This window comes from Hyla sarda, chromosome 7 (assembly GCF_029499605.1).
Source record: "Hyla sarda isolate aHylSar1 chromosome 7, aHylSar1.hap1, whole genome shotgun sequence".
In the NCBI taxonomy this organism is placed as follows: Eukaryota; Metazoa; Chordata; class Amphibia; order Anura; family Hylidae; genus Hyla; species Hyla sarda.
This window is the reverse complement of record NC_079195.1, coordinates 55,256,146-55,282,906: the sequence shown is the minus strand read 5'-3', so window position 1 is coordinate 55,282,906 and position 26,761 is coordinate 55,256,146. Positions and strand designations below refer to the sequence as shown.

Genomic DNA, 26,761 nt, shown 5'->3' with positions numbered 1-26,761 from the left:
GTATTAGCCGCGGGTCCCGGCCGCAGGGACCGCCACGATAGGGGTGTATTCGCCGTATAAGATGCACTGACTTTTTCCCCCCAGTCTTATACGGCGAAAAATACGGCAGTTCTCTTCCATTAGGGATGGCTACATTTAAAGGTATTGAAGGGGTACTCCGGTGAAAAGCAATTTTTTTTAAATCAACTGACCACAGTGCTCTCTGCTGACACCTCTGTCTGGCTCAGGGACTGTCAAGAGCAGGAGCAAATCCCCATAGCAAACCTCTTTTGCTCTTGACAGTTCCTAAGACAGGCAGAGGTGTCAGCAGAGAGCACTGTGGTCAGACAGAAAAGACATTTAAAAAGAAAAGAACTTCCTGTGGAGCATACAGGAGCTGATAAGTACTGGAAGGGTTAAGATTTTTAAATAGAAGTAATTTAAAAATCTGCTTAACTTTCTGGCACCAGTTGATTTAAAAAAAAAAAGGTTTTCACCGGAGTACCCCTTTAAATCACTGAAAGCAAGCGGTTTATGATAATGCTAGCAGAATCGGGCAAAACAGCACTGATCAAACAGGTTCTACCTAAAACATAACCTGTTAGCTCTGCATAAAAAAAAACCTAAAGCAAATATAGAAATCCAAGGTCCCCAACAATGGGAAAATACTTTAACATAAGACACAAAATAATTAATCATTGTATAAAGTCTGGAGCATCCACATACGGGCACATACAAAGTCTTTATGCTAGGGTGCAGCAATCACAATGTTACAATTTACTGATGTTGACCCTACTAGTGATCCCCAACAGTGTTATTCCTGTAACAGAAACTAAGAAACCCGACGTGTTTCTCCCTTCTGGGGTTCAACAGGGGATAGCATACAGGAAAAGAAGACAGCAGTGTAATCAATAACAGCAATGTGATCAATAATGGAATGGGTAGGGACATTCAGATTTAGAAATGCCATGCATAAGAAGAAAATACCAACAGTCCAAAATTGCACCGCTCACTCAGGAAAAAACCTTTAGCGTATCATAGTGACATGTCAGAAGTTTTGCTTGGTGGAGAGCGTTGTGCAAAATAATAACCCCAAAATATGTTGGGTGACAACTTCATATTTTCTAATTCTGTTGTGGTGTCATTCAGCTGACACCTATTCCTCCTACGCTGCCTTCATACGCATTCACACTTCTTTTGGTCAAGTTGCATGTGTTTTTAAAGGCAGGAGAGGAGTGCGCTGCCAATCACCTGTGGAGTCAGGAGGCCCCAATGCATATAGCTTAGTGGGCTGGTGCGCTGAAACTACCGGGTTCAGAAGACTTTTCTTTAATGTATATGGAGACCTTAAAGAGGTTATCCAGGATTAGAAGAACAGAGCTGATTTATTTAAAAAAAAAAAAAACAGCACCACATCTGTCCTTAGGTTGTGTGTGGTATTGCAGCTCAGTTCTATTGAAATGAATGGTGGCAAGTTGTAATACCACACACCTTCTGAGAACAGGTGTGGTATTGTTTTTGGAAGAAATTAGCTCGGTTTTTCTATTCCTGTATTCCTTATCCACAGGACAGGGGATAACTATGTAATCAGTGAGGGTCTGACTGATGGGATCCCACCCATCTGGAAAACAGGTTAATTGTCCAAATAGCCTTTAATTAATTATATAGTATTTATTTAACATATTTGTGCTCTGGGTCCGAAGAAGCTGATGATATAACTATATGGAAGCAAAGGAACACACACAGCCCTTCAGCCTTTTCTTATCTGTAGACCAATGAGATGGTGTGTGGGCCACTATAGCAGGTCAGCTCAGTGGGCCTGCCCAAGCAAACTCTTACCGGAGTGAGTGTTGGGAGGAAGGGTCTGGGAGATACAGCTGGTAAGGGAGCTGTGGCAGCCGCCCCAGGAGGGGGACTTGGTCCCACATATTGGAGAGCCAGCAGAGTCCTTCCTCCTGGGCCCTCTGCCATATCTGGGTGATCAGGTGCTCCATGAGGATTGTTTGGCAGCAGGTCTGTGTCCAACTCCCACAGGGTGTAGGGGCAACTGACCATGTCCAGATGGGAAGGAAGGGGTTTTGATCCCAAACTGGGGGTGGGGCCCCTCACGCTTGGGAACAACAATGGACTTAGGGTAATGTCATAATATTCTAACACAACCCCTTCTTGACCTTGGATTCCCCTAGAGCCAGAGTGATCCAGCTGCTCAGGGCAGTCATGGCCCCCATGGGTCTCCCTGCAGAGACCATAGGTGCATCTGTGTGGGAAATCTGAAAAGCAATGACCTCATTGCAGACATAAAGCTGGCAAAACTGCAATGGAAGATGCTGAAGCTTTAAACTTGTCCACCAAGAAATCTCAATATGTGTTTCCAGTTATCTGCTTTGTCTACAGACAGTTACAATTCACAGCTGAAGTTCTATAAATCCTTAGGAACTTTTATTGTACCCAAAGCAGGAGATGTGGAGACAGTCTATAAATCACAGCCCTGAAGATCTAATGGCCAGAGCGTAAAACCATGTGCAATGACATCCACACACCGAGCGGAAAGAGCTAGGACACTTAAAAGCAAAGTAATGTTGGAAAGTTTTCTATAAAATACTAATGGAGTCTTATTTCACAAGAGAAGTTCTGTGTGGAAAAGGCTTCACTTCAAGCCAAGTCCTCATAACCTCAACCTGCCATTAAAGCCACATACATCTCTATTATAACCACCAGCAAATTACTAGGATTCATTTTAGGTTTTCATATTGTTTTATTGGTATACTTTAGGGTATTGTTCACACAAAGTCATTTGAGTTGGCTTCCACAAGGATTTCAATGTGGATTCTGCCTCACAATCACTTAGGGTCATTTTTAACTGGAAATTTTTTTGCAGTTTAGAATTCTGCTTCATGAATTGACATATTAATTCTTAATAAGGATTCCATGTAGCATCACCCTATTTGAAAGTCTGCTCCAGGTCTATATTAATGCATTATATTAATTTTGATGAGGATTTCCTTTCCTAAATTGCATGAAATTTTACTCGTCAATCTACCCAGTGTGAGCATACCCCTACATTCGAAACAAGACTGTCTATAGACATTAAAGAGAGTAGTCCTTCTGTACTGATGTATTCCTATACATAACCAAAACATATTTTATTATAAGTGTAATTGTCATTTGCAAATATCTTTTATATAATGTAGATAATAACATTATATGTAGAGATGAGCAAATCGAAGTTGACGAACCCAAATTCGTTACGAATTTCATGAAAAATTTGATTTGCAACGAATGCGAATATCGCCACGATTCGATCACGCGAATCGCTTCATTAAACTCAATTTTACAGCGTTCCAGGCTATTGGGGACCTAAGATGGCGGATCCACATGTGAGTACATGGGGCAGGGGATTATGGGAGGGCGGGAAACAGCGGCGGGAATGAAGGTAGGCGGGCTGACCCTGAATCACATGTGAGATGCAGCCTATCAGTGTTCACTGACCCCTGTGATGTCACAGCCCCTATATAATCGGCGGCCATCTTGCCTCTCTTCATTTCATCTATGCACTCAGATGTAGAGGACGGGACTGTGTGTGTGTGAATAGCTCATACCACAGCGTTACACTGCAACTGCTAGTCACATCAGCATTAGGGAAAGGCAGGAGTGCAGAGTGCTGTGCTGTTACTCTGAGAAGGATCATTGATAGCTAAACCTCCTATTCACGTTATTGAGCATTGCAGCAGAGAGGGGCAGATAGCTGTCAGCTGCCTCATACAGATCTCCAAGCTGCCGGAACTTTCTGAGGCATCTCATCTCCTCATTTCTCAGCCCAATTGAGTTTATTTTTATTTGCTCCACAAATCTTCTGCTGCTTAGAATTGTGTGACAACCTGCTGCTGTTCTAGACAAATTCTGTTTAAAGAGTAGTGTAGCGTATTGTAATACTCTCATAAACGCACTAAGTATGTCAGGCAGAGAAGTGCTAGGACGTGCACAGAGGAGTGGCAGAGGCCTAAATACTTCAGGCAGAGTTGGCAGCAGACTTGGGGCGAGTGGCAGCAGGAGTCGCAGCTAGAGGCCTGAGCTCCTGTTACCAGCCAGAGGTCGTGTCTTCACCAGCAACCCATCTGCCGTCGTCGATTGGTTAACACGCTCATCCACATCATCACAAGTGACATCTGACACCTCCAGTCAACAGTCGGTGGGTTCCTCAGACACAACCCTCAGTTGGCATGGCCCGGGAGCAGTCCCTGTCCTCCCATTGCCTTTGTCCTATGCTATTCCCTCTCCTAAAGAAGTATCTTATGCTGTGGGTTCATCCCTGATCCCTATTGCGAACGGGGTTCAGCGGGTTACCCGCAGCTGTCGGTGAAAGATAGACACACGCTGGTCCGTTCAGTGTAGCGCCCGTGCAGCCCCGGACATCTGAGGGCATAACACACCTGTTATTGCTCGATCTCGCGAGTGATCGTGCAATGTAAGGGGTTATTAAAGCCTCTTGGGTACTGCTGATGCCTACTCCTGACTGCTCCTGTGTCTTTCAGGAACTACTTGACTTCATGATGCTTCTGGGCTTGGGCCTTTAATTTTAGGATTTTTGAAATACATACATACATGCTTAATTTAAATTTCAACATTTATGGTGCAATGTATGGGGTTATTAAACACTCTTGGGTAGTGTTTTTTTTTTCAAATTTTCTGATAATTATCACAGTAATAAACTTGAATTTTCCACAATAATAACCATTACACCATTGAACGATTGTTGCGTGTGATTTTTTAAGTAAAATTTTTTTTAAAAAAATACGCAGAGGGATGAACTCTTCTTCTTTATTTCATAAAAAATTATTTATAGAAGAATGTCTTTTGGTGGTCCACCGTCCTGCATTATAGAGTCTTCTGGACTCTTGGATATGCGCTTGTTCTTAAACAAAGGTACAAAAACCAAAAATAGCCGGTCAGGGCTATGGAGACGTTGCGCCTACATCTTACAGCCACATGAGCCCTGTGGGTGCTTGTGAGATTAGGTCCTTTGTACCCACACGGCAGGGTCCAGGACACAAATTTTTATTTAAATTTCAAATAAAAAAATCACACATTTCAATGGTCTCCTCATGCTGCAGCCAACTCCAGGCTGCATCATTCTGGTAATATATAGAGAGCACTCGCTGTCCTAAATTTTCATTAAAATTCTTCGTAAAAAATGTTTGTCTTTTTTATTAGGGATTGTGAAGCTTTGGAGCGTACTCATGCATCAGCCAACTCCAGCCTGAGTCATTCAGGCAATATATGGTTTACTGATGGTGCTGCTGGGCCTGGGTCTGGGAATTTCAAATTTTCTCATAGATAGCACCCGCTATCCAAAAGTCTTCTTCAGAAATTTCTACAATTGTTGTGTTTTTTTGGGAGGGATTGTGAAGTCCTAGTGTGTACTCTTGCATCAGCCAACTCCAGGCTGTGTCATTCAGGCAATATATAGGTAGCACCCGCTGTCCTAAATATTCTTAAAATTATTTTTAAAATGGTTGTTTTTTCTTTGGGATTCTGAAGCTCTGGTGTGTACTCAATGCTGCTTCCTGCTACACTCTGTTAGCCCGTTGGTCCTGTGACAGTGTGCTACTCCGCCTCCACATCCTTAACTGTGTCTTAAGCCTCCACTGCCCGGACAAGTCTCAGTGGCCCTTCAGCTTACCATGTGTGCAGGTCACGGCGGTGTCACGCTGTTCTTCACATGGTTTGCCTTGGCGAGAAGTCTTGGAAACAATGGCTGGTCAGGGCAATGGAGACGTTGCGCCTAAATCTCACGGCTGTCACGATTCGGCTTACAGGTTGTGTATCCTCTGTGTCAGCGAGGGATTGGAGTGGACCGTGCTGGTGGACCGGTTCTAAGAGGCTACTGGTGTTCACCAGAGCCCGCCGCAAAGCGGGATGGTCTTGCTGCGGCAGTAGCAACCAGGTCGTATCCACTAGCAACGGCTCAACATCGTTGACTGCTGAGAAGGCGTGGGACAGAAGGACTAGGCAGAGGCAAGGTCAGACGTAGCAGAAGGTCGGGGCAGGCGGCAAGGTTCGTAGTCAAGATGGATAGCAGGAGTTCAGGTAACACAGGCTTTGGACAACACTAAACGCTTTCACTGGCACAAGGCAACAAGATCCGGCAAGGGAGTGCAGGGGAAGTGATGTGATATAGCCAGGGAGCAGGTGGAAGCCAATTAAGCTAATTGGGCCAGGCACCAATCATTGGTGCACTGGCCCTTTAAGTCTCAGAGAGCTGGCGCGCGCGCGCCCTAGAGAGCGGAGCCGCGCGCGCCAGCACATGACAGCAGGGGACCGGGACGGGTAAGTGACTTGGGATGCGATTCGCGAGCAGGCGCGTCCCGCTGTGCGAATCGCATCCCCGACGGCCATGTCAGTGCAGCGCTCCCGGTCAGCGGGACTGACCGGGGCGCTGCAGGGAGAGAGACACCGTGAGCGCTCCGGGGAGGAGCGGGGACCCGGAGCGCTCGGCGTAACAGTACCCCCCCCCTTAGGTCTCCCCCTTTCTTTGTCCGGTAACTGCTTCCCATGGGATGAGGACTCCGGGAGTGATTGAAGGGTTTCCTCAAAGGCAGGCCGTACAGCAGGAGTGGGAATGGGGAGGGAGGGCAGAGGGTGAAGCTTGGCACGGGGCAGGGTGACACCAGGACGGGGGCCATGAGGAGGCACTGAGGCTTGCCTGACGGGACTGGGAGGGGGGGAGAGGCATTTCTTGTGGCAAGCAGAGTCCCTGTTCTTGATCTCCCCGGTGGTCCAGTCAAGGGTGGGAGAATGAAGCTGGAGCCATGGCAGACCGAGGAGGACCTCAGAGGTGCAGTTGGGAAGGACAAAAAATTCAATCCTTTCGTGGTGGGGTCCAATGCACATTAAGAGGGGTTTTGTGCGGTAACGCACGGTGCAATCCAATCTAACTCCGTTGACCGCGGAAATGTAGAGCGGCTTGACGAGACGGGTCACCGGGATGCAGAATTTATTCACCAAAGAATCCAAAATGAAATTCCCAGAGGCACCAGAGTCCAAGCAGGCCACGGCTGAGAGGGAGGAGTTGGCTGAAGGAGAAATCCGCACGGGCACCGTGAGACGTGGAGAAGCAGACTTTGAATAGGGCAATCCACCAAGAAATGCTCGGTACTGGCACAGTACAGACAAAGATTTTCTTCCCTACGGCGATTCCTCTCTTCCTGGGTCAGGCGAGACCGATCCACTTGCATGGCCTCCTCGGCGGGAGGCCCAGGCGTAGATTGCAAAGGATACTGTGGGAGAGGTGCCCAGAGATCTAAGTCTTTTTCCTGGCGGAGCTCCTGATGTCTCTCAGAAAAACGCATGTCAATGCGTGTGGCCAAATGGATAAGTTCTTGCAGGTTGGCAGGAATCTCTCGTGCGGCCAGCACATCCTTGATGCTACTGGATAGGCCTTTTTTAAAGGTCGCGCAGAGAGCCTCGTTATTCCATGATAATTCGGAAGCAAGAGTACGAAATTGGATGGCGTACTCGCCCACTGAAGAATTACCCTGGACCAGGTTCAGCAGGGCAGTCTCGGCAGAAGAAGCTCGGGCTGGTTCCTCGAAGACACTACGGACTTCAGCAAAGAAGGACTGGACTGTGGCTGTGGCAGGATCATTGCGGTCCCAGAGCGGTGTGGCCCAAGACAAGGCCTTTCCTGAAAGAAGGCTCACTACGAACGCCACCTTAGACCGTTCTGTAGGAAACAAGTCCGACAACATCTCCATATGCAGGGAACATTGAGACAAAAATCCACGGCAGAGTCTAGAGTCCCCATCAAATTTGTCCGGCAGGGACAAGCGGAGGCTAGGAGCGGCCACTCGCTGCGGAGGAGGTGCAGGAGCTGGCGGAGGAGATGGTTGCTGCTGTAGCAGAGGCAGAAGTTGCTGTAACATGGCGGTCAACTGCGACAGCTGCTGTCCTTGTTGGGCAATCTGCTGCGATTGCTGAGCGACCACCGTGGGAAGGTCAGCGAGACTTGGCAGCGGCACCTCAGCGGGATCCATGGCCGGATCTACTGTCACGATTCGGCTTACAGGTTGTGGATCCTCTGTGTCAGCGAGGGATTGGCGTGGACCGTGCTGGTGGACCGGTTCTAAGAGGCTACTGGTGTTCACCAGAGCCCGCCGCAAAGCGGGATGGTCTTGCTGCGGCAGTAGCAACCAGGTCGTATCCACTAGCAACGGCTCAACATCGCTGACTGCTGAGAAGGCGTGGGACAGAAGGACTAGGCAGAGGCAAGGTCAGACGTAGCAGAAGGTCGGGGCAGGCGGCAAGGTTCGTAGTCAAGATGGATAGCAGGAGTTCAGGTAACACAGGCTTTGGACAACACTAAACGCTTTCACTGGCACAAGGCAACAAGATCCGGCAAGGGAGTGCAGGGGAAGTGATGTGATATAGCCAGGGAGCAGGTGGAAGCCAATTAAGCTAATTGGGCCAGGCACCAATCATTGGTGCACTGGCCCTTTAAGTCTCAGAGAGCTGGCGCGCGCGTGCCCTAGAGAGCGGAGCCGCGCGCGCCAGCACATGACAGCAGGGGACCGGGACGGGTAAGTGACTTGGGATGCGATTCGCGAGCGGGCGCGTCCCGCTGTGCGAATCGCATCCCCGACGGCCATGTCAGTGCAGCGCTTCCGGTCAGCGGGACTGACCGGGGCGCTGCAGGGAGAGAGACGCCGTGAGCGCTCCGGGGAGGAGGGGGGAGCCGGAGCGCTCGGCGTAACAACGGCCACTTGAGCCCTGTGGGGGCTTCTTGGATTTGGTCCTTTGTACCCACACGCTGGGGTCCGGGACACGCAAAGGTTGTTTTAAATTTCAAATCAAAAAATTATGGCGCTGCTGGGCCTGGGTCTGGGAATTTCAAATTTTCTCATAGGTAGCACCCGCTATCCAAAATCTTTTTCAAAAATTTCTAAAATTTTGGTTTTTTGGGGGGGATTGTGAAGCCCTGGTGTGTACTCATGCATCAGCCAACTCCAGGCTGTGTCATTCAGGCAATATGGGGGTTACTGATGCCGCTGTGGGGCCTGGGTCTGGGAATTTCAAATTTTCTCATAGGTAGCACCCGCTATGCAAAATATTCGGTTTAAATTTCTTAATTCATCTTTTAATCTTAGGGATTGTGAAGGCCTAGTGCCTACTCATGCTGCTGGCAACTTCGGGCTGTGCCATTCATCCACTATATGGTGTCCTCATGCTGCCAACACCTCCATGCTGTGTCATTCAGCCACTATATGGTGTCCTCATGCTGCCAACACCTCCACGCTGTGCCATTCAGCCACTATATGGTCTCCTCATGCTGCCAACACCTCCACGCTGTGTCATTCAGCCACTATATGGTGTCCTCATGCTTCAGCCTCATCCAAGCTGTGTCATTCAGCCACAATATGGTGTCCTCACGCTGCCAACTCCTCCACGCTGTGCCATTCAGCCACTATATGGTCTCCTCATGCTACCAACACCTCCAAGCTGTGTCATTCAGCCACTATATGGTGTCCTCATGCTGCCAGCACCTCCACGCTGTGTCATTCAGCCACTATATGGTGTCCTCATGCTTCAGCCTCATCCAAGCTGTGTCATGCTGCCAACACCTCCACACTGTGCCATTCAGCCACTATATGGTCTCCTCATGCTGCCAACACCTCCACGCTGTGTCATTTAGTCACTATATGGTCTTCTGACACTGATGCCACCACCAGGCTCTGTCATTGTGCTGCTGTGCGGCAGTGATTCTAAAAGCAATGCCGATAATCTGCATGTTATTCTGAATAACAGTATTATTTCACTAACCCAGCACACTCCATATGCGTTTTAGAACACAGCAAAGTGTTCTATACCCCTATAGAGGCTGTATGTAGGCTAGAAATAGCCTTTTTTAATATAGATTCGCCGCGAAAAAATTTGGATCGAAACAATCTTTATTGGAAAATTCGGCAAATCGGCCGAATCGAATTTTTTAAAAGTTCGCTCATCTCTAATTATATGTATGCGATATACAATGATTAAAAATGTTTTCATATTTTTAGGTAAAAAAGTGCTGTCTTGTCCCTGCAGCTATTGCCTGTGTGTCTGTGGTGAGAAAAAATACAGGAAGTGTGGGCAGGACAAGCAGGGCTCTGCGCAGGCTCCTGGCTTCTCAATCATCCTGCTGTGTGAGCCGGGGACGTGTCACTGAGCCTAAGTGTACAAAGCCCTGCTTGTCCTCAGTGTACAGAGCCCTGCTTGTCCTCAGTGTACAGAGCCCTGCTTGTTGTCAGTGTAAAGAGCCCCGCTTGTACTCAGTGTATAGAGCCCTGCTTGTCCTCAGTGTACAGAGCCCTGCTAGTTGTCAGTGTAAAGAGCCCTGCTTGTACTCAGTGTATAGAGCCCTGCTTGTCCTCAGTGTACAGAGCCATTCTCGTCCTCAGTGCACAGAGCCCTGCTTGTTCTTAGTGCATAGAGCCCTGCTTGACCTTAGCGCAAGAAGCCCTGCTTGTCTCACCCAAACTTCCTGTATTTATTCTCTGCACAGACACAAACGGGCAATAGATACAGGGACAAGACAGCATTTTATCACCCAAAAATATACACATTTTTTAACCAATGTATATTACAAATATACATATAATGGTATTATCTACATTAAATTAAAAAGTTTTTACAAATGACAGGTACACTTTAACCCTGTTAGGGTATGCACTCAAACTCAACAACCATGAACTACTGTAAGCAGCTGAAAATAAAGATTATTGTCCCACAATGCAGAAGAAGGCTCTAGATTCTTTCTGCTTGCGATGTTATTATTCAGAAAGTATGAGTTGTTTCTTTTTGTTTAAAGGGATCTCCACTGCTAAGCACAAGGTGCCTACTTCTTGGACCTATGGAGTTACAAGGGAACATGAAGTGTTCTGTAATGTCCCAGTACGCACATAGTCCTGTACACACTGCCCTGTCAGGTTGAGTCCCTCAGTGACCTGGGGGCTCTCCTGCCGTGTCTCTCCCTGCTGTTAGTACAATGTTATTTATTGTAATAGGTAATGTAATAGGTATATAGTCAGTATGCTAATGTATACAGTATAAATGACCCTTGGAAGACTAATGTAATTGTCTAAAGGACCTTTGAGATGTTACATGTTATGTTTATGTTACTCAGAGAGCACCAGCTTAACACATGACCAGCAGCTTGACCTATGGGTTTCTAGTTACGCCCCCCTTTATAAAGGAAGGGAGGTGCTGAAATTTCTCTCCTTTTTTTTCTACTGGGGTACAGTCAAGACCAGATGTCAGTGCTAGTGTCCAGGTACCTGGAAGGCCTCAAATCTACCGTCACTTCCAGTAAGTCAAGTCTATGTCTTCTGTCGCTACCTACAGCCTAAAGTCAATTATCTAAAGTCCATTACAAGTATAATTGGTCCCAGCAAGCTGCGAGGTACTTTTGTGTTCCTGTCCATCTTTCTGGGATTCTGGCCTAGCTGTGAAGATAATAACACCTATCTGACCTCAGTAAAGCCTCCGTTAAACCATAACCTGGTCGTGGACTCTCATTACACTGCCTAGCCATTGGGATAGCGGAGATATCGTTTGGGTGGTTCCCGATACCCAAAAACCACTCTGGCGTCACGAACATTAGGGGTTAATAACACCTTGCCCCTGGGGTTAATGCCATCTGCCCCATCCACCTACACCGCTACACCCCATGGTCCCGCCATTCACTGTGGCTCACCACAGTTCAGTTCCCCTGCAGTGCCCCCACAGGTGATATAAAGTATTACAATGGTGTCTGTTTGTTTTGGCTAAAAGATCAGAGCTCTGAATAAGAGATTCAAGGACTTTTCTATGGTTCACACGTCTCCGCCGAAAGAATAAACATGTCCGCTCAGAAATGCATTGCTGTCTATGGAGACAGCCCTTTCCTAAGTGGTCCTAGAACCAGCAGAACATACTATTTGCGGAATGTGCATCCATGTTTTCTGGTTGGACATTCACAAAATTTCCTCAGTGTGAACATGGCCTTACATTTAAAGTTGCTATACTAATGTATTTCTGTTCAAACTATCCCCTTCATTTGGCTTCTCTGAGTTAATGTATGGTACATGTGACATGCGATTTAGCCAGGACTATTTTCACTCCCAATGTACTTGTTGTCACTAATAATGCAATTTAGCAGTGACTTAAACGTGTACAGTGCTGAGAACAAAAGCAGTTCTGGGTGCCACCAAAACAGCCAGGGGAAAATTGTTGTGGGTAATGGAGTAGGAACTTAACTGATGGAGCTAAGCCATGCCCAATAAGACTATGTTCACACAACCTAAATTTTGGGCGGAATTTGCCAGAAAATTTAGCTCTGAAATTCCTAAAAATGCTATGATTATATACTATATGTTTACAATGCTAGAACTGTCTAGGCATGTAGCTTGTACTCCTTTACCATAGTTCAGTGTTTCCCAACCAAGGTGCCTCCAGCTGTTGCAAAACTACAATTCCCAACATGCCGGGACAGCCACTGGCTGTCCGGGCATGGGAGTTGTAATTTTGCAACAGCTGGAGGCTCCCTGGTTGGGAAACACTGCACTAGATAATAGCTGAAGCCCATAGTACAGCCGGAGGACGTTTTGTTACAGGTATCAGTGTATATTTTTAGGAATATGAGAAGGGAAGAAATTGGTTTGTACTTCAACCTGCAAACGGAATAATTACAGGCAAATAATAATTAGCACCGTCGCTATGGAAACTGGTATTGGATGTTGGATGTAGGAGGATTTGATGTGCGGCAGATCTATCCACAGTGCACGGTTATTAAATACATGAGGATGCAATAGGAAAGTGATATTATACTTACAGCCAGAGAGAGTTCCTGCCTTGTGTAATGACCCCCGTAAACTTTGTGAGTCTTCGAGCGTCTACTTCCAGCCATTGCTGCAGGTCACTTCTTCCAGCGCACCAAGCGCCGTCGTACAGGTCATTCTCATTCACCCCCGCCTGTCATATAACCAGCACAGCTCAAGTATAAACAGTATATACAATGCAACCATCAAATATACAGTAGTTGTTATATATACAAAATGTCAGATACAAAAACGAATGCCTTGGTCCACTATAACTGTTACGGAAACATTATTGCCATTGATACCATCTTAGTTTGTCAAAGCTAGTTTAACTCATTATGTATAATGGTAGTATATCATTGCCATATGCTTCAAAAGTCCTACTATTAACCCCTTAAGGACCCGGGATTTTTCCGTTTTTGCACTTTCATTTTTTCCTCCTTACCTTTAAAGAATTATAATTCTTTCAATTTTGCACCTAAACATCCATATGATGGCGTATTTTTGCGCCACCAATTCTACATTGTAATGACATCAGTCATTTTACCGAAAAATCTATGGCGAAACAGAAAAAAAATTGTGCTACAAAATTGAAAAAAATAAAATAAAATTTTAACATTTTGGGGGCTTCAATTTCTACGCAGTAAATTTTTCAGTAAAAATGACACCTTATCCTTATTCTGTAGGTCCATACGGTTAAAATAATACCCTACTTATATAGGTTGGATATTGTCGTACTTCTGGAAAAAAATCATAACTACATGCAGGAAAATGTATACGTTTAAAATTGTCATCTTCTGAACCCTATAACTTTTTTATTTTTCCGCGTATGGGGCGGTATGAGGGCTCATTTTTTGCACCGTCATCTGAAGTTTTTAGTGGTATCATTTCTGTATTGATCTGACTTTTTGATCGCTTTTTATTCATTTTTTCATTATATAAAAAGTGACCAAAAATACGCTATTTTGGACTTATTTTGGACTCGAATTTTTTTGCGTGTACGCCATTGACCGTGCAGTTTAATTAATGATACATTTTTATAATTCAGACATTTACGCATGCGGCGATACCACATATGTTTTTTATTGATCTACACAGTTTGTTTTTTTTTTTAAATGGGAAAAGGGGGGTGATTCAAACTTTTATTAGGGAAGTGGTTAAATGACACTGCACACATTGATCTTTTACATTGATCAATGGTTTCTCGTAGGATAACACTGATCAATGATTCTGCAGCTTGACTGCTTATGCCTGGATCTCAGGCATGGAACAGTCATTCGGCGATCGGACCGGGAGGAGGAGGAAGGTAGGGACCCTCCTTGTGTCCTCCAGCTGTTCGGGATCCTGAGCAGCCCACTGAGCTAGCCGGGAGTAGTTTACTTTCACTTTAGACGCGGCGATCAACTTTGAACGCCACATCTAAAGGGTTAATAGTGCGCCGCACCGCGATCAGTGCCGCACTATGAGCCACGGGAACAACGGCCGGGCCCGACCCGCTATGACATGGGTCCACGCCCTGCGTCCTTAAGAGGTTAAAATATTATTCTGAAGACGGGGAAGTAGTGATTGGTTTTATTTTGACATCTTTTCCCTCCCACAGTGAGACAATATATATATAAAAAACTCATATCCTGTCCAGAGGAAAAGTTGCTGAGTTGCTCATAGCAACCATTCAGATCACTGCTTTCATTTTTCAGAGGCCTTTTAAAAAATGAAAGAAGCGATCTAATTGGTTGCTATGGGCAACTCAGCAAAGTTTCCTCTGGACAGGTTCTGATAAATTTGGCTGAAACCCAAACTGTCTTGTTTTCCCCATAGCAACCAATCACAGTTCAGCTTTCATATCTCAACAAGCTCTGGCAAAGGGAAAGCTGAGCTGTGATTGGTTACTATAGGCAAAACCAGACAGTTTGGGTTTCAGGCACAATGATAAATCTGGGCTAATATGTGTATGCTCACATCACAGGTCCTGCAAACACAATCTATTCATTGCAACTTATCCCCAACTTACTTCATGCGCTCTGCATCTCCAGGGGGAATAAGGACAGGATATGAGGTGGGGATATAAGGCCGGTATAAGAGGATGAGATATGAGGACGGGATATGAGGAAAGGATATTAGGACAGAATATGAGGTTGGAAAGGGAGGTCAGGATTTGAGGATGAGATATGAGGACGGGATATGAGGACGAGATATGAGGTCGGGATATAAGATCGGGATTTGAGAACAGAACAGAACAGAAAGAGCGTGTTCGCTCCGGGTCTGATTACCGGCGACCACCTGGTCGGCGGCGTGTGACGTCACGCCTCCGCCCCGTGTGACATCACGCTCCGCCCCTCAATGCAAGCCTACGGGAGGGGGCGTGATAGCTGTCACGCCCCCTCCCATAGGCTTGCATTGAGGGGCGGAGCGTGATGTCACACGGGGGCGGAGGCGTGACATCACACGCCACCGACCCTGTGGTCGCCGGTAATCAGACCCGGAGCGAACACACTCCGGGGACTGATTACAAATGGGGTGCCGCATGCAAGATCACGGGGGTCCCCAGCTGCGGGACTCCCGCGATCAGGCATCTTATCCCCTATCCTTTGTATAGGGGATAAGATGTGTAAGCACCGGAGTACCCCTTTAAAGGTTGTACAAATTTGTGACTTCCACAACAATGTTAATGCTTTGATTAATGAAATAAAAGTGAGGATGTGGCTCCCCACTTAATAGCTCCAAGAACAGTGGTCTAATAACATTTTTAACATGTACAAATGTTACTCTGTCTGTGAGGCTCATCATAAGTCATACAATGTTTGGAGGTCATAAGACTCTAGGTTTGTGGCTCTGCTGCCTAAAAAGAAAATTGGCAATTCATATTGTATAATTTGTAATTCACCTGGATATTAAGGCGGCCTCTGTGGGCTCCCAAGCCATAGCGTTTTACTGTAGAAGCATGAAGCTGGAAGTCTGTTACTTTTAAGGTCTCCAATCCGAGAGGAGGACAACCTGGGGATAAAGCATCAAATAATTGACAATTATTCAGTGGACATGTAAGTGTTCATAACCATTCCTCTAGGTCAGTAACCCAAATATACCGGAATTGATAAGATATAGTCCATTATTATATAGTAATCTGTCAAGGATTGATTAAATATTTGGTCAGCGCCTTAGAGCAGGCTATAGATACTATGAATTCACATTAGTTGACATTTTCCATAAACATTTTCATAGTGTTTTTATAGAGTTTTAATAATATAATTTAGTGTATACTTGATCACCTACCAAAAATCACTTACCAAAATGATTAAAGTGCCTCATATTGAATTAAAGTGACTATTCTCCTGCTACGTATATACTGAAATAGTATATAGTGTGTCATGTTGTCTATCTATAGACATGATATCCTTTGACAACTGGTGAGCACGTGGCATGTACTGAATAACCTTGGTTATTATGTGATATTGAAAAATGACATACTTTTTATCATTTCCCCCTGTTTGAGATTAAATACATTTTTAATACTCAAAATAAAGATTTTTCAACATACAATTACCATATATAGTATTAATTACCAAATCCTTACTCAGTTCTCTTCTTCATAAATAAATTAGACAACCTCCAATAAATTAGCATATATCATTATAGAATAACAAGTGTAATTAACTGTAATTTAATTCATGGCATTATTGGGTAATATTATCAATTCTAATAATTCTAAAGTATGTCATAGCATATCAAGATATGTACCAGATCATGTTATACTAGGCCATATTATGATAAACTATGTCATATTATCATACCGTGTTGTGTTATATTATGTCATGTTATGGTATACTGTAATCTATATTTCATAAAAAAATATTAACTAATACCTTAACCTAATCTAGACCTTCTTGTCTTCTTCTCTTGGGCCTTGGAAAAAATTAAAATATAGAAGATCAATGTAACTTTTTATCATAACACAGTCCATAAAAGTCCTTGGGATGGGGAAAAACTTGAACATAATATTGAAGATGTTTGAAAAATAAAGCATCATCATCCTTGTATGACTTTGTTTTTCTGTTATCATCTTTTTCATTTTCTTTGCTGAGGTTAGTCTTCGGTAAGCAACAACAAGTGTCGTCCTCTGGACAGCCAAGGGTTAACATCCCTCCATGATACAAATGAGTCTCTTTTCACATGGACTCTGTGTTTTCTTAGGGTGCATGCACACCACGTTTTCACTGTGCGGGTGCCGGATCCGGCTGGGGAAGGGGAAACCGGACCGACGCTGAAATCCATTGACTTTAATGAGCGGACCGGAGTCACCGTTTTACTCTTATCGGCTCATTTTTGACCCATATCCGGTTTTCTGACTGGACCTCAAAACGTAGTATACGCACGGTTTCCCCCTCCCCCAGCCGGCAGCCGTACAGTGAAAACGTGGTGTGCATTGCATTCTTTTGCTCCTTTGCTTGAGACAACAGCTGATGGTCAGATCTCTCACTCTGCTGGGACATTATGTGGTTTATTCAGCTAGAATACATTTTACACAATCTTTTGCAATGTTTTCCTTTGGTACAAGCAAACCTTTTCTTCCCCTTTGGCTCCTGGACTCATGATTTCCTAGTCCGGTTTGTAGAAGCCACTTGCATTTCTTTTTAATTGAACTCCAGACTCTTGATCATCTGCAGAAACAGCTTATGTATATAGAACACAGCCCACGTTACAGAGATGGCCAATCCAGCAAAGTCTTTTGCAACTTGATCCTTCCTCTTTCAAAAGTTTCTCATAGTAGTGTAGACTGCAAAGCAAGTGAAGTCATCCCGACCAATGGGAGTCAATCTGTGGACAGTCTCAGCAGTGATTTTCCTCAGCAGTTGTCACTGTCCATCAATATCCTCAAGCCTTTTAGAAAGTCAATGAATTCATATTAACCGGTTGCCGACAAAGGACGGGCCGGTTCAAAGTTGACAATGGTGTCTAAAGGGACATTTAAACACTCCCTGGTGGTCAATTGGGGTGGATCTGAAGCCAGCTTCTGCTAATAAAGTGTGGCAGGACCAGGCTTTCCCAATCGAGCGCAGATCACACAGATCAATGTGGTTCTATGAAACCACATTGATCTGTATGAGGAATCTAAAAGTGTAAAAAAAAAAAAAGTTTAAAAAAAGTTTAAAAACAAACACATTAACCCCTTCCTTATTAAAAGTTAAAATCACTCCCCTTTTCCCAAATTCCATATAAAAAATATGTAAACATAATAAAATTAAACATATGTGGTATCGCCACGTGCGTAAATGCCCAAACTATAAAAATATATCATTAATTAAACTGCACGGTCAATGGCGTACGCCCAAAAAAATGCCAAATTCCAAAATAGCGTATTTTTGGTCACTTTTTATATCATGAAAAAATGAATAAAAAGCAATCAAAAAGTCCAATCAATACAAAATGGTACAGCTAAAAACTTCAGATCACGGCACAAAAAATGAGCCCTCATAGCACCCCGTACACGTAAAAATAAAAAAAGTTATAGGCGTCAGAAGATGACAATTTTTAACTTATTAATTTTCATGCATGTAGTTATGATTTTTTCCAGAAGTACGACAAATCAAACCTATATAAGTAGGGTATCATTTTAATTGTATGGACCTACAGAATAATGATAAGGTGTCATTATTACCAAAAAATGTACTGCGTAGAAATGGAAGCCCCCCAAATTTACAAAATTGTGTTTTTTCTTCAATTTTGTCGCACAATGATGTTTTGCCGTAGATTTTTGGGTAAATTGACTGATGTCATTACAAAGTAGTATTGGTGGCGCAAAAACTAAGCCATCATCAAGCCAAAATTGAAAGGGCTAAAACAAAAGTGCAAAAACTGAAAAAACCCTGCGTCCTTAAGGGTTAAAACAAAAAATAATGCAAAAGCTGATTCTTTATCTTCCCGTCTTTCTTTGATGTCATCTGTTGAACTACAGATCTCAGCAATGACTTCATAACAATCCAATAAAAATAACAAATAGTCCAAAAACGTATCCTTTTTCTTCATGTAATTACTTGGATGCCATCACATATCAGTATCAGACTCTTGTTTTACTTGTCATCATTGCTCGACTTGGAAATTGCAAAAAAAAAATAAAAAAAATAAATAAAATAAAATCTTCTTTTCCCTAATCTGTACCCAAAATATTGGCAAATATTCCTAATATATTAATCACAATATACCATATCATTTCATATGATATATACCTTTATAATGCTAAATATGAAACTATTATTGGATATATTATTATTATTATTGTTAGAAATATGCTAAACATTATACTATGACTATTCATAATATTATACAATTATTTAATCTTATTTTTAACCATACATCTGACTGCAAATTTCCAATATGATATAATAGTATATAATAGTATAATATTAAACCTCAAATTTCATTACCAGTTATTCTCATATGTCATTCAAATCATATTATTATCTAAACATATTTCATAACAATCTTATCTTTATTTCATATTAATAATTACTTTATTACCGTATATACTCGAGGATAAGCCGACCCGAATATAAGCCGAGGCCCCTAATTTCACCCCAAAAACCCAGGAAAAGTTATTGACTCGACTATGAGCCTAGGGTGGGAAATACATCATCCCCCCATGTCATCATCCCCCCCCTGTCATCATCCAGACCCCCGTCATTAACACCCCCATCATCATCACCCTGTCATCATCCCCCCTTCATCATTACCCTGTCATCATCACCGCCTGTCATCATCCCCCCCCTCATCATCACCGCCTGTCATCATCCCCCTGTCATCATCCCACCCCCCTTCATCATCACTGCCTGTCATCATCCCACCCTCCCCCCTTCATCATCACCGCCTGTCAACCAGTGGTCTTCAACCTGCGCACCTCCAGTCGCGCATGAACGTCCCTGTGCGTCGTCGTCAAGGCAACGTCACTAGTGGAGAAGAGGGCCCCCTGGTGAAGATGGACAGCCCGGAACGACTAACCCTCCCCACCGGACGGTCCCTGCAGCATAGATGGCCCGGACCAGCTCACCCTTCCTTCCCACCGAGGGGAGGTGAGTAGAAAACTAAAGGGGGGGGGGGGGTCTGGATGATGATGAAGGCCGCAGTGGTCTTCATCCTGCGGACCTCCAGATGTTTCAAAACTACAACTCCCAGCATGCCCGGACAGCCGATGGCTGTCCGGGCATGCTGAGAGTTGTAGTTTTGAAACATCTGGAGGTCCGCAGGTTGAAGACCACTGAAAGGGATTGACAGGCGGAGAGTTCACTCGAGTATAAGCGGAGGGGGGTGTTTTCAGCACGGAAAATCGTGCTGAAAAACTCGGCTTATACTCGAGTATATACGGTTGATGTAACCTTAACCTCTTTATTAATTACTCATGTATTGCACCACGTTATTTCATAAAATGTTACCGTGAAGTGCATAGCGTATTTAAAGGGGTACTCCTGTGGAAAACTTTTTTTTAAATCAACTGGTGCCAGAAAGTTAAACAGATTTGTAAATCACTTCAATTAAAAAATCTTAATCCTTCCAGTACTTTTTAGGGGCTGTATACTTAAGAAAAATCCAAAAAAGAAATGCATTTCCTCTGATGTCATGACCACAGTGCTTTCTGCTGACCTCTGCTATCCATTTTGGGAACTCTCCAGAGCATCATATGTTTGCTATGGGGATTTTTTCCTGCTCTGGACAGTACCTAAAATGTCGCTCTGTGTTGAATAATATCATTCAATAAAGACATCAATCAGAACAGATAAATAATACCCCCTATTAGCTATGTGAACTTATTAAAATGGAGATTTGTTTGTGTAAACATGTATAAAACACACACAAGACATTCACAACACGCACATATGAATATTCATATCCTAAATGTGTAATACAGTGAACAATTAATAATTGAATCAACATTATGTAAGTGTGTAATTAACTCAAAATCCATTGTGATTATATTAAAATACTCATAATGTAACCTGAAATATATAAAAATTAAATTGGAATAAAATAAATAAAAGATGAAAAGTTAATTATAACAACTAGTAGGGAAGAATAACAGAACAAAATACCCCTAGAACCTGCAAGAATGCAAAATAACATTTGAAATCATGTAATCCAGTAATCCTTTCATATTAGCATTGAAATATATGTATTTATATGCCAAATATGTAATTATCTTCCTAGAATTTGATATAGAATGAAATATTGTGCAATCATATCTCACTCCATATAAGATAAATTATTATTAAACTATTTCTGATTTTAACCATTAGCATACTGCAATCACATATTGCAGTCACAAAATTCAAATACAGCTATAGTACCGTATATCCCGGCGTATAAGACGACTTTTTAACCCCGGATTTTCTTCTGAAAAGTCGGGGGTCGTCTTATACGCGTATTGGGGTCCGGCATGTACAAACTAATAACTGTACAGTATACTTAAAAACCAGGGTGCCTCCAGCTGTTGTGAAACTACAACTCCCAGCATGCCAGGACCGGCAAAGGCTGTCCGGGCATGCTGGTAGTTGTAGTTTCACAACAGCTGGAGGCACCCTGGTTTTTAGTATACATTAATTCGTTTTTACATGCTCTGGCCGGCCCCCACCTGCAGCCGCACACAGGAGCTGGGAAGATAATCATAAGTATTCCTATGTCGGACATCCCTGTGTCCAGAAAAATCTTTTCGGAACATAAGGATGTCCGTGGGTCATTAACCATTCCCCGACCACCACGCGTCCTCCTCCGGTCCTCCTGCGGTCTTCCTCCGGTCCTTCTGCGCTTCTCCCGTCCCGTGCGTACAATCATAGAGGCGCAGGAGGACCGCAGGAAGACGAGAGCTGGCCGGGGCCTGGTGAGTGACCGGCGGCGCGTCATCTACAGTGTTCCGATCACCGCTCCTCCGGTCCCGGGACTGCTGCTATGGTCCATAGGCCATAGCAGTAGATTGTGACCCCGGGCCGGAGGAGCGGTGACCGGAACACTGTGGGGGGCAGTACACAGACATACAGCCTCCAGCCATACACTCTATATGGCTGGAAGTTGTATGTCTGTGGGGGGAGCAGCCTACTATTGTGGGGGGGGGGGGGGGTGAGCTGCCTACTATTGTGCGGGGGGGGGGGGAGCTGCCTACTATTGTGGGGGGGAGCTGCCGACTATTGTGGGGGGGAGCTGCCTACTATTGTGGGGGGGAGCTGCCTACTATTGTGGGGGGGAGCTGCCAACTATTGGGGGGAGCTGCCTACTATTGTGGGGGGGAGCTGCCTACTATTGTGGGGGGGAGCTGCCGACTATTGTGGGGGGGATCTGCCTACTATTGTGGGGGGGAGCTGCCGACTGTTGTGGGGGGGAGCTGCCGACTATTGTGGGTGGGAGCTGCCGACCTAATGTGGGGGAGCTGCCTACTATTGTGGGGGAACTGCTGACCTAATGTGTGGGAGCTGCTGACCTAATGTGGGGGAACTGCTGACCTAATGTGTGGGAACTGCTGACCTAATGTGTGGGAACTGCTGACCTAATGTGGGAGAGCTGCCTACTATTGTGGGGGAACATGCTGCCTACCTAATGTGGGGGAACTATACTGCCTACTTAATGTGGGGGGAACTACAAGGTACTGTACATCGCGGTAGGAGGGGTAGTCTTATACGGCAAGTATAACCCAAAACGCTATATTTTAACTGTAAAAGTTGGGGGTCGTCTTATACGCCCAGTCGTCTTATACGCCGGCATATACGGTACATAGATTTCCCGTACTCAGCACAATCATTCACTCATTGAATATACATTTTCTTTCATTTGATAATTTGAACATGGTACCATAAAAGTATTAAGTATTTCCAATAGGCCTTTTCCCCCAATAATTTAACTAATTCTTGAACTTCAAAACAGCTGCAGTCCCTTTTTCTCAAGGACAAACCATGTGGCACAGAACACAGCAACATATATATATATATATATATATATATATATATATATATATATATATACACACAAAGCCACAGTCATGCATATGTTCCTGTCACTCAACCTTAAACTCATGCTCATGCACAATGTCCTTTACATCACGTGCATTATTTAAAATGGCGACAGACACATGGAGAGCAGAGGCATGCACATGAAGACGAGATCACCCAAAGTTATACATTTGTCAAACATTTGGAAAGATACATCACTATGTAAATACAATACTTTGTTTAACCTTTACTAAGTTAGTTTTAGTCACACATCTTACATTTGTTGTACTTCTTAAAGGAGATATCCTGTGCTGAAAAACTTATCACCTATCCTAAGGATAGGGATAAGTTTCAGATCGCGGGGGGTCCAACCGCTGGGGCCCCCCACGATCTCCTGTATGGGGCCCCGGCTCGCTGGCCAGATAGCAGGTGTCGACCACCGCACGAAGTGTAGGCTGACACGCCCCCTCAATACAACTCTATGGCAGAGCCGGAGCGCTATCTTCGGCAATCTCTGGCTTTGCCATAGCACAGTATTGAGGGGGCGTGCCACCCACCGCTTTGCGGTCGACTTGGCTATCTGTAACTTCTGCTGGTTTACTTTTTCCTAATGATGTGTCAAGATATGGTGTAATCTGGATATGTAATTCCTTTTTGTGCTTTTCATAGATTTTGTCTTGATTTTTGTAATTCTTATTAGACAATGTTGGGGTCATATTCTCTTTTGGTAAAGTCTTATTATTTAGACTATTTGTGGTAAGTTTCATCTGCCTGGGAATTTTAACTAGCTGTCTTTTCTCATTTTTCCTGAGTATGTCAATAAATGTAGGAACTTCTAAAAATGTTGTTTTCTTTGAAGTTATGGCTAAAATTACCTGATCCAAAAATGGAAATTTACTTATAAATTATTTTATCATATTTGAGGTTTTTATCAACAGCAGCATTTTTCCCCATGACAGTTTTGAAAGTCCTTTCAAATATGCACATGTATTTGAAAACACATTAATTTCTGTCGATTTTAAGGGAATTTAAAATATCAATAGTTGGAATCTCATTATTGATGCACATACAGAGTATTGTCAGTCTGTCCACATCATCAATAGTGTTGAGCGGCATAGGCCATATTCGAATTCGCAAATATTCGCGAATATATGGACGAATATTCGTCATATATTCGCGAATATTCGCATATTCGTTATATTCCCGTTTTATTTTGCGCGTATGCGAAAATACGCGCATGCAAAAATTAGCATAAGTGGAAATTCGCATATGCGAAAATTAGCGAATTTTCACACGCCAGTCTCACACAGTAGTATTACAGCTTTCTTTACACCACACAAGCTGGAAGCAGAGAGGGGTGATCACTGTGATGTGTGCTGTGAAGAAAAAAAAACAACAAAAAAACGAATATTCGTAATTACGAATATATGGCGCTATATTCGCGAAATTCGCGAATTCGCGAATATACGATATTCGCGAATAATATTCGAATTGCGAATATTCGCGAGCAACACTAATCATCAAATCCCAACCAGTCATCACCTTGGGCAATTTGATTTAACTCTATACGCCTCCAGATTTCTATTGGAATCCACAGTCTAAAACTTATCTTTTTTGTTGTTCTGTTAGACCATATTTTGCTACATGTGATTCAAATATCTCTGCATTTCTTGCTATATGTAAGTTCTCCCGAAATGCAGGCATTTGCCTTTTTATCTTCATTAAATATGCTTGCTCTTTTATATTTAAAATCTGCTCCTTTATTTGCATTGATCTGTCACTTTGACAGATGTCAGCAGCTGACTGTTTTTCCCTTAAAGGGGTACTCTGGCCCAAAGAAATCTTATCCCCTATGCAAAGAATAGGGGATAAAATGTCTTATCGCGGGGGTCCCGCCACTGGGGACCCCCACAATCTAGCATGCAGCACCCACCTGTAAGTACTGCCGGAAGTGCTGGAGGTTCTCAGTCTTTTGCCTCCCGACCACGGGGATGGATTATCCTGACATCACGACTCCGCCCCCGTGTGACATCAGGCAAGTCTATGGGAGGGGGCGTGAGGCAAAAGACTGAGAACCTCCAGCACTTCCGGCAGTACTTATAGGTGGGTGCTACATGCTAGATTGCAGGGGTCCCCAGCAGCGAGACCCCCCCACGATCAGACATCTTATCCCCTATCCTTTGGATAGGGGATAAGATGTCTTGGGGCCGGAGTACCCCTTTAAGTCACCACTACACTGAGTAGTAAAATCAATTTGAGACATACTATTAATATCAGGTGTCAGCACAGACATATTCTGAGCTTGTCCTGTTACGTCACTATCATACTGTATAGCAATATATTTACTGCTATCAGTCTTATTATCTTCTTTTTTAACATAGTCATTGAATATTTTCACCATGTGACATATTTCATGACTTAACTTTCTCCCTATTTACAGATATTCATTTACTCTCTAATTCTTTGTTCTTAGTTTCACATTCTGTAAAAAGATTAAGCCATACTGTCTTTAAATCTATATAATCACAAGATCAATCTGGAATTTGCACAAAACTTTTTCCTGCCATAATAAAATTAAAGGAATCCTCACAAGATAGCCCCCTTGTATCCATCAGCCTACTTTGCTGGCACGTCTGTTCTTCAGATCACTTCTCTGTGTCTGACACGTCTTATCTACAGCAATGGTCATCAGCTGATTTTTCCCGCCATCCTCCAATGGTCCTTTAGGTTCACGCCTTCTGAAAGCTTGAATATGGCATGCGTTCATCTCTCCTCCTGTTCAAGCTTGCGAAGATGAATGACTGGCTCCCCAAATGTTAACTATAACCAGAATGCTAAATTATAACCCGGTCTGACCATGGAGAGAGTGAGCTCTTTGTTTGCATTAAAAAAACATACATTTATTGTCATCTTCTTGAGATCATGGCAGACAGTACATAAAACAAGAAATCTTCATGTAAAGACAGTCCATAGCATAAGTAAATAATGTTGGACCGTTATGTAGGTATGTCCATAAATCTTGTCTCAGCAGCTGGGATTTCTTCCTAAGTACTTCATCCAGCAAGGTGGATCCCTCTTGAAATGTCCATCAAAATGGCCGCCTCTGTTAGCTTCCTCTAGCTGTCATCCTCCTTGTGCTGGAGGGCTGTACAGGACTTCCTTGGAGACCCTCATCCTTTCATCCATTCGTCCCTCCATCCTGTCTATCTCTGGAGCAACTTATGCTCAAATGATGGGTGTGTCCATCATGATTGAAGGTGTGTCCTTTATAAATGCAGGCGTATTTATCCTAATCGGTCTACTATCCATAAATATACAAATATGGATTATTAAAAGTATATATCTCCTCCTAGTGGGTTGGCTGAACATATATATTTAACTTGTGGGTGTCAAGGCTACATTGTTATCTGATTGGATACTACCAACCATCCACATATGGTACTTCTCTGAAGTCTCGATGTGACTATTCTCCTCCTTTACTATAATTGTCGCAAAATTGTCGCACCAGCGTCTACGTGATTTGTCGTGCAACATTTTGACTGGAAAGCGAGAAAAGCAAGTTTTCCAAAAATTAACTACGTAGTAATAATTTTAAAATGGACTACGGGTAGTCTGGTATTTATTAACTGCGACAGTCGCAACTGCGCAAAAAAAAAGTCGCAAGAGGGTTACAAATTGACTAAATTTACTCCAGCTCAAACATGGAGCAGAAAAAGCTACTACCAAAGTAAAAAAGGAAAAATTGCTTACGTGAAAGAAAATCATCAACAGGCTGAAACCAATTGATAAATAAGTCAGACATAAGCAAAAAAAAAGTAAAGAAAAATTACTAAAAAAAAGAAATACATAAGCAAACATTGATAAATGCCCCTCGATATCCTTTGATAACTGGTGAACACGTGGCATGTACTTAATAACCTTGGTTATTATGTGATATTGAAAAATGACATACTTTTTATCAGAATCATATACATATATAATGTATGTTAATAG

At 43.6% G+C, this 26,761-nt stretch overlaps 1 protein-coding gene across 4 annotated transcripts in view; it reads right to left on the bottom strand.

Moving 5' to 3' along the window:
* Positions 1-26,761, bottom strand: part of CPXM2 (carboxypeptidase X, M14 family member 2) — a 138,210-nt gene that overhangs the window by 69,324 nt on the left and 42,125 nt on the right. For 3 of the 4 annotated variants that reach the window (XM_056529074.1, XM_056529075.1, XM_056529076.1), the window contains 2 exons: positions 15,694-15,803; positions 12,824-12,963 (listed from right to left, as the gene is read on the bottom strand). In XM_056529074.1, coding sequence (XP_056385049.1) covers positions 12,824-12,963; positions 15,694-15,803 — 250 coding nt within the window. Of the gene's footprint in view, positions 1-12,823; positions 12,964-15,693; positions 15,804-25,358; positions 25,396-26,761 lie in introns of those variants that run through there. The other variant, XM_056529077.1, reaches the window with a different exon arrangement.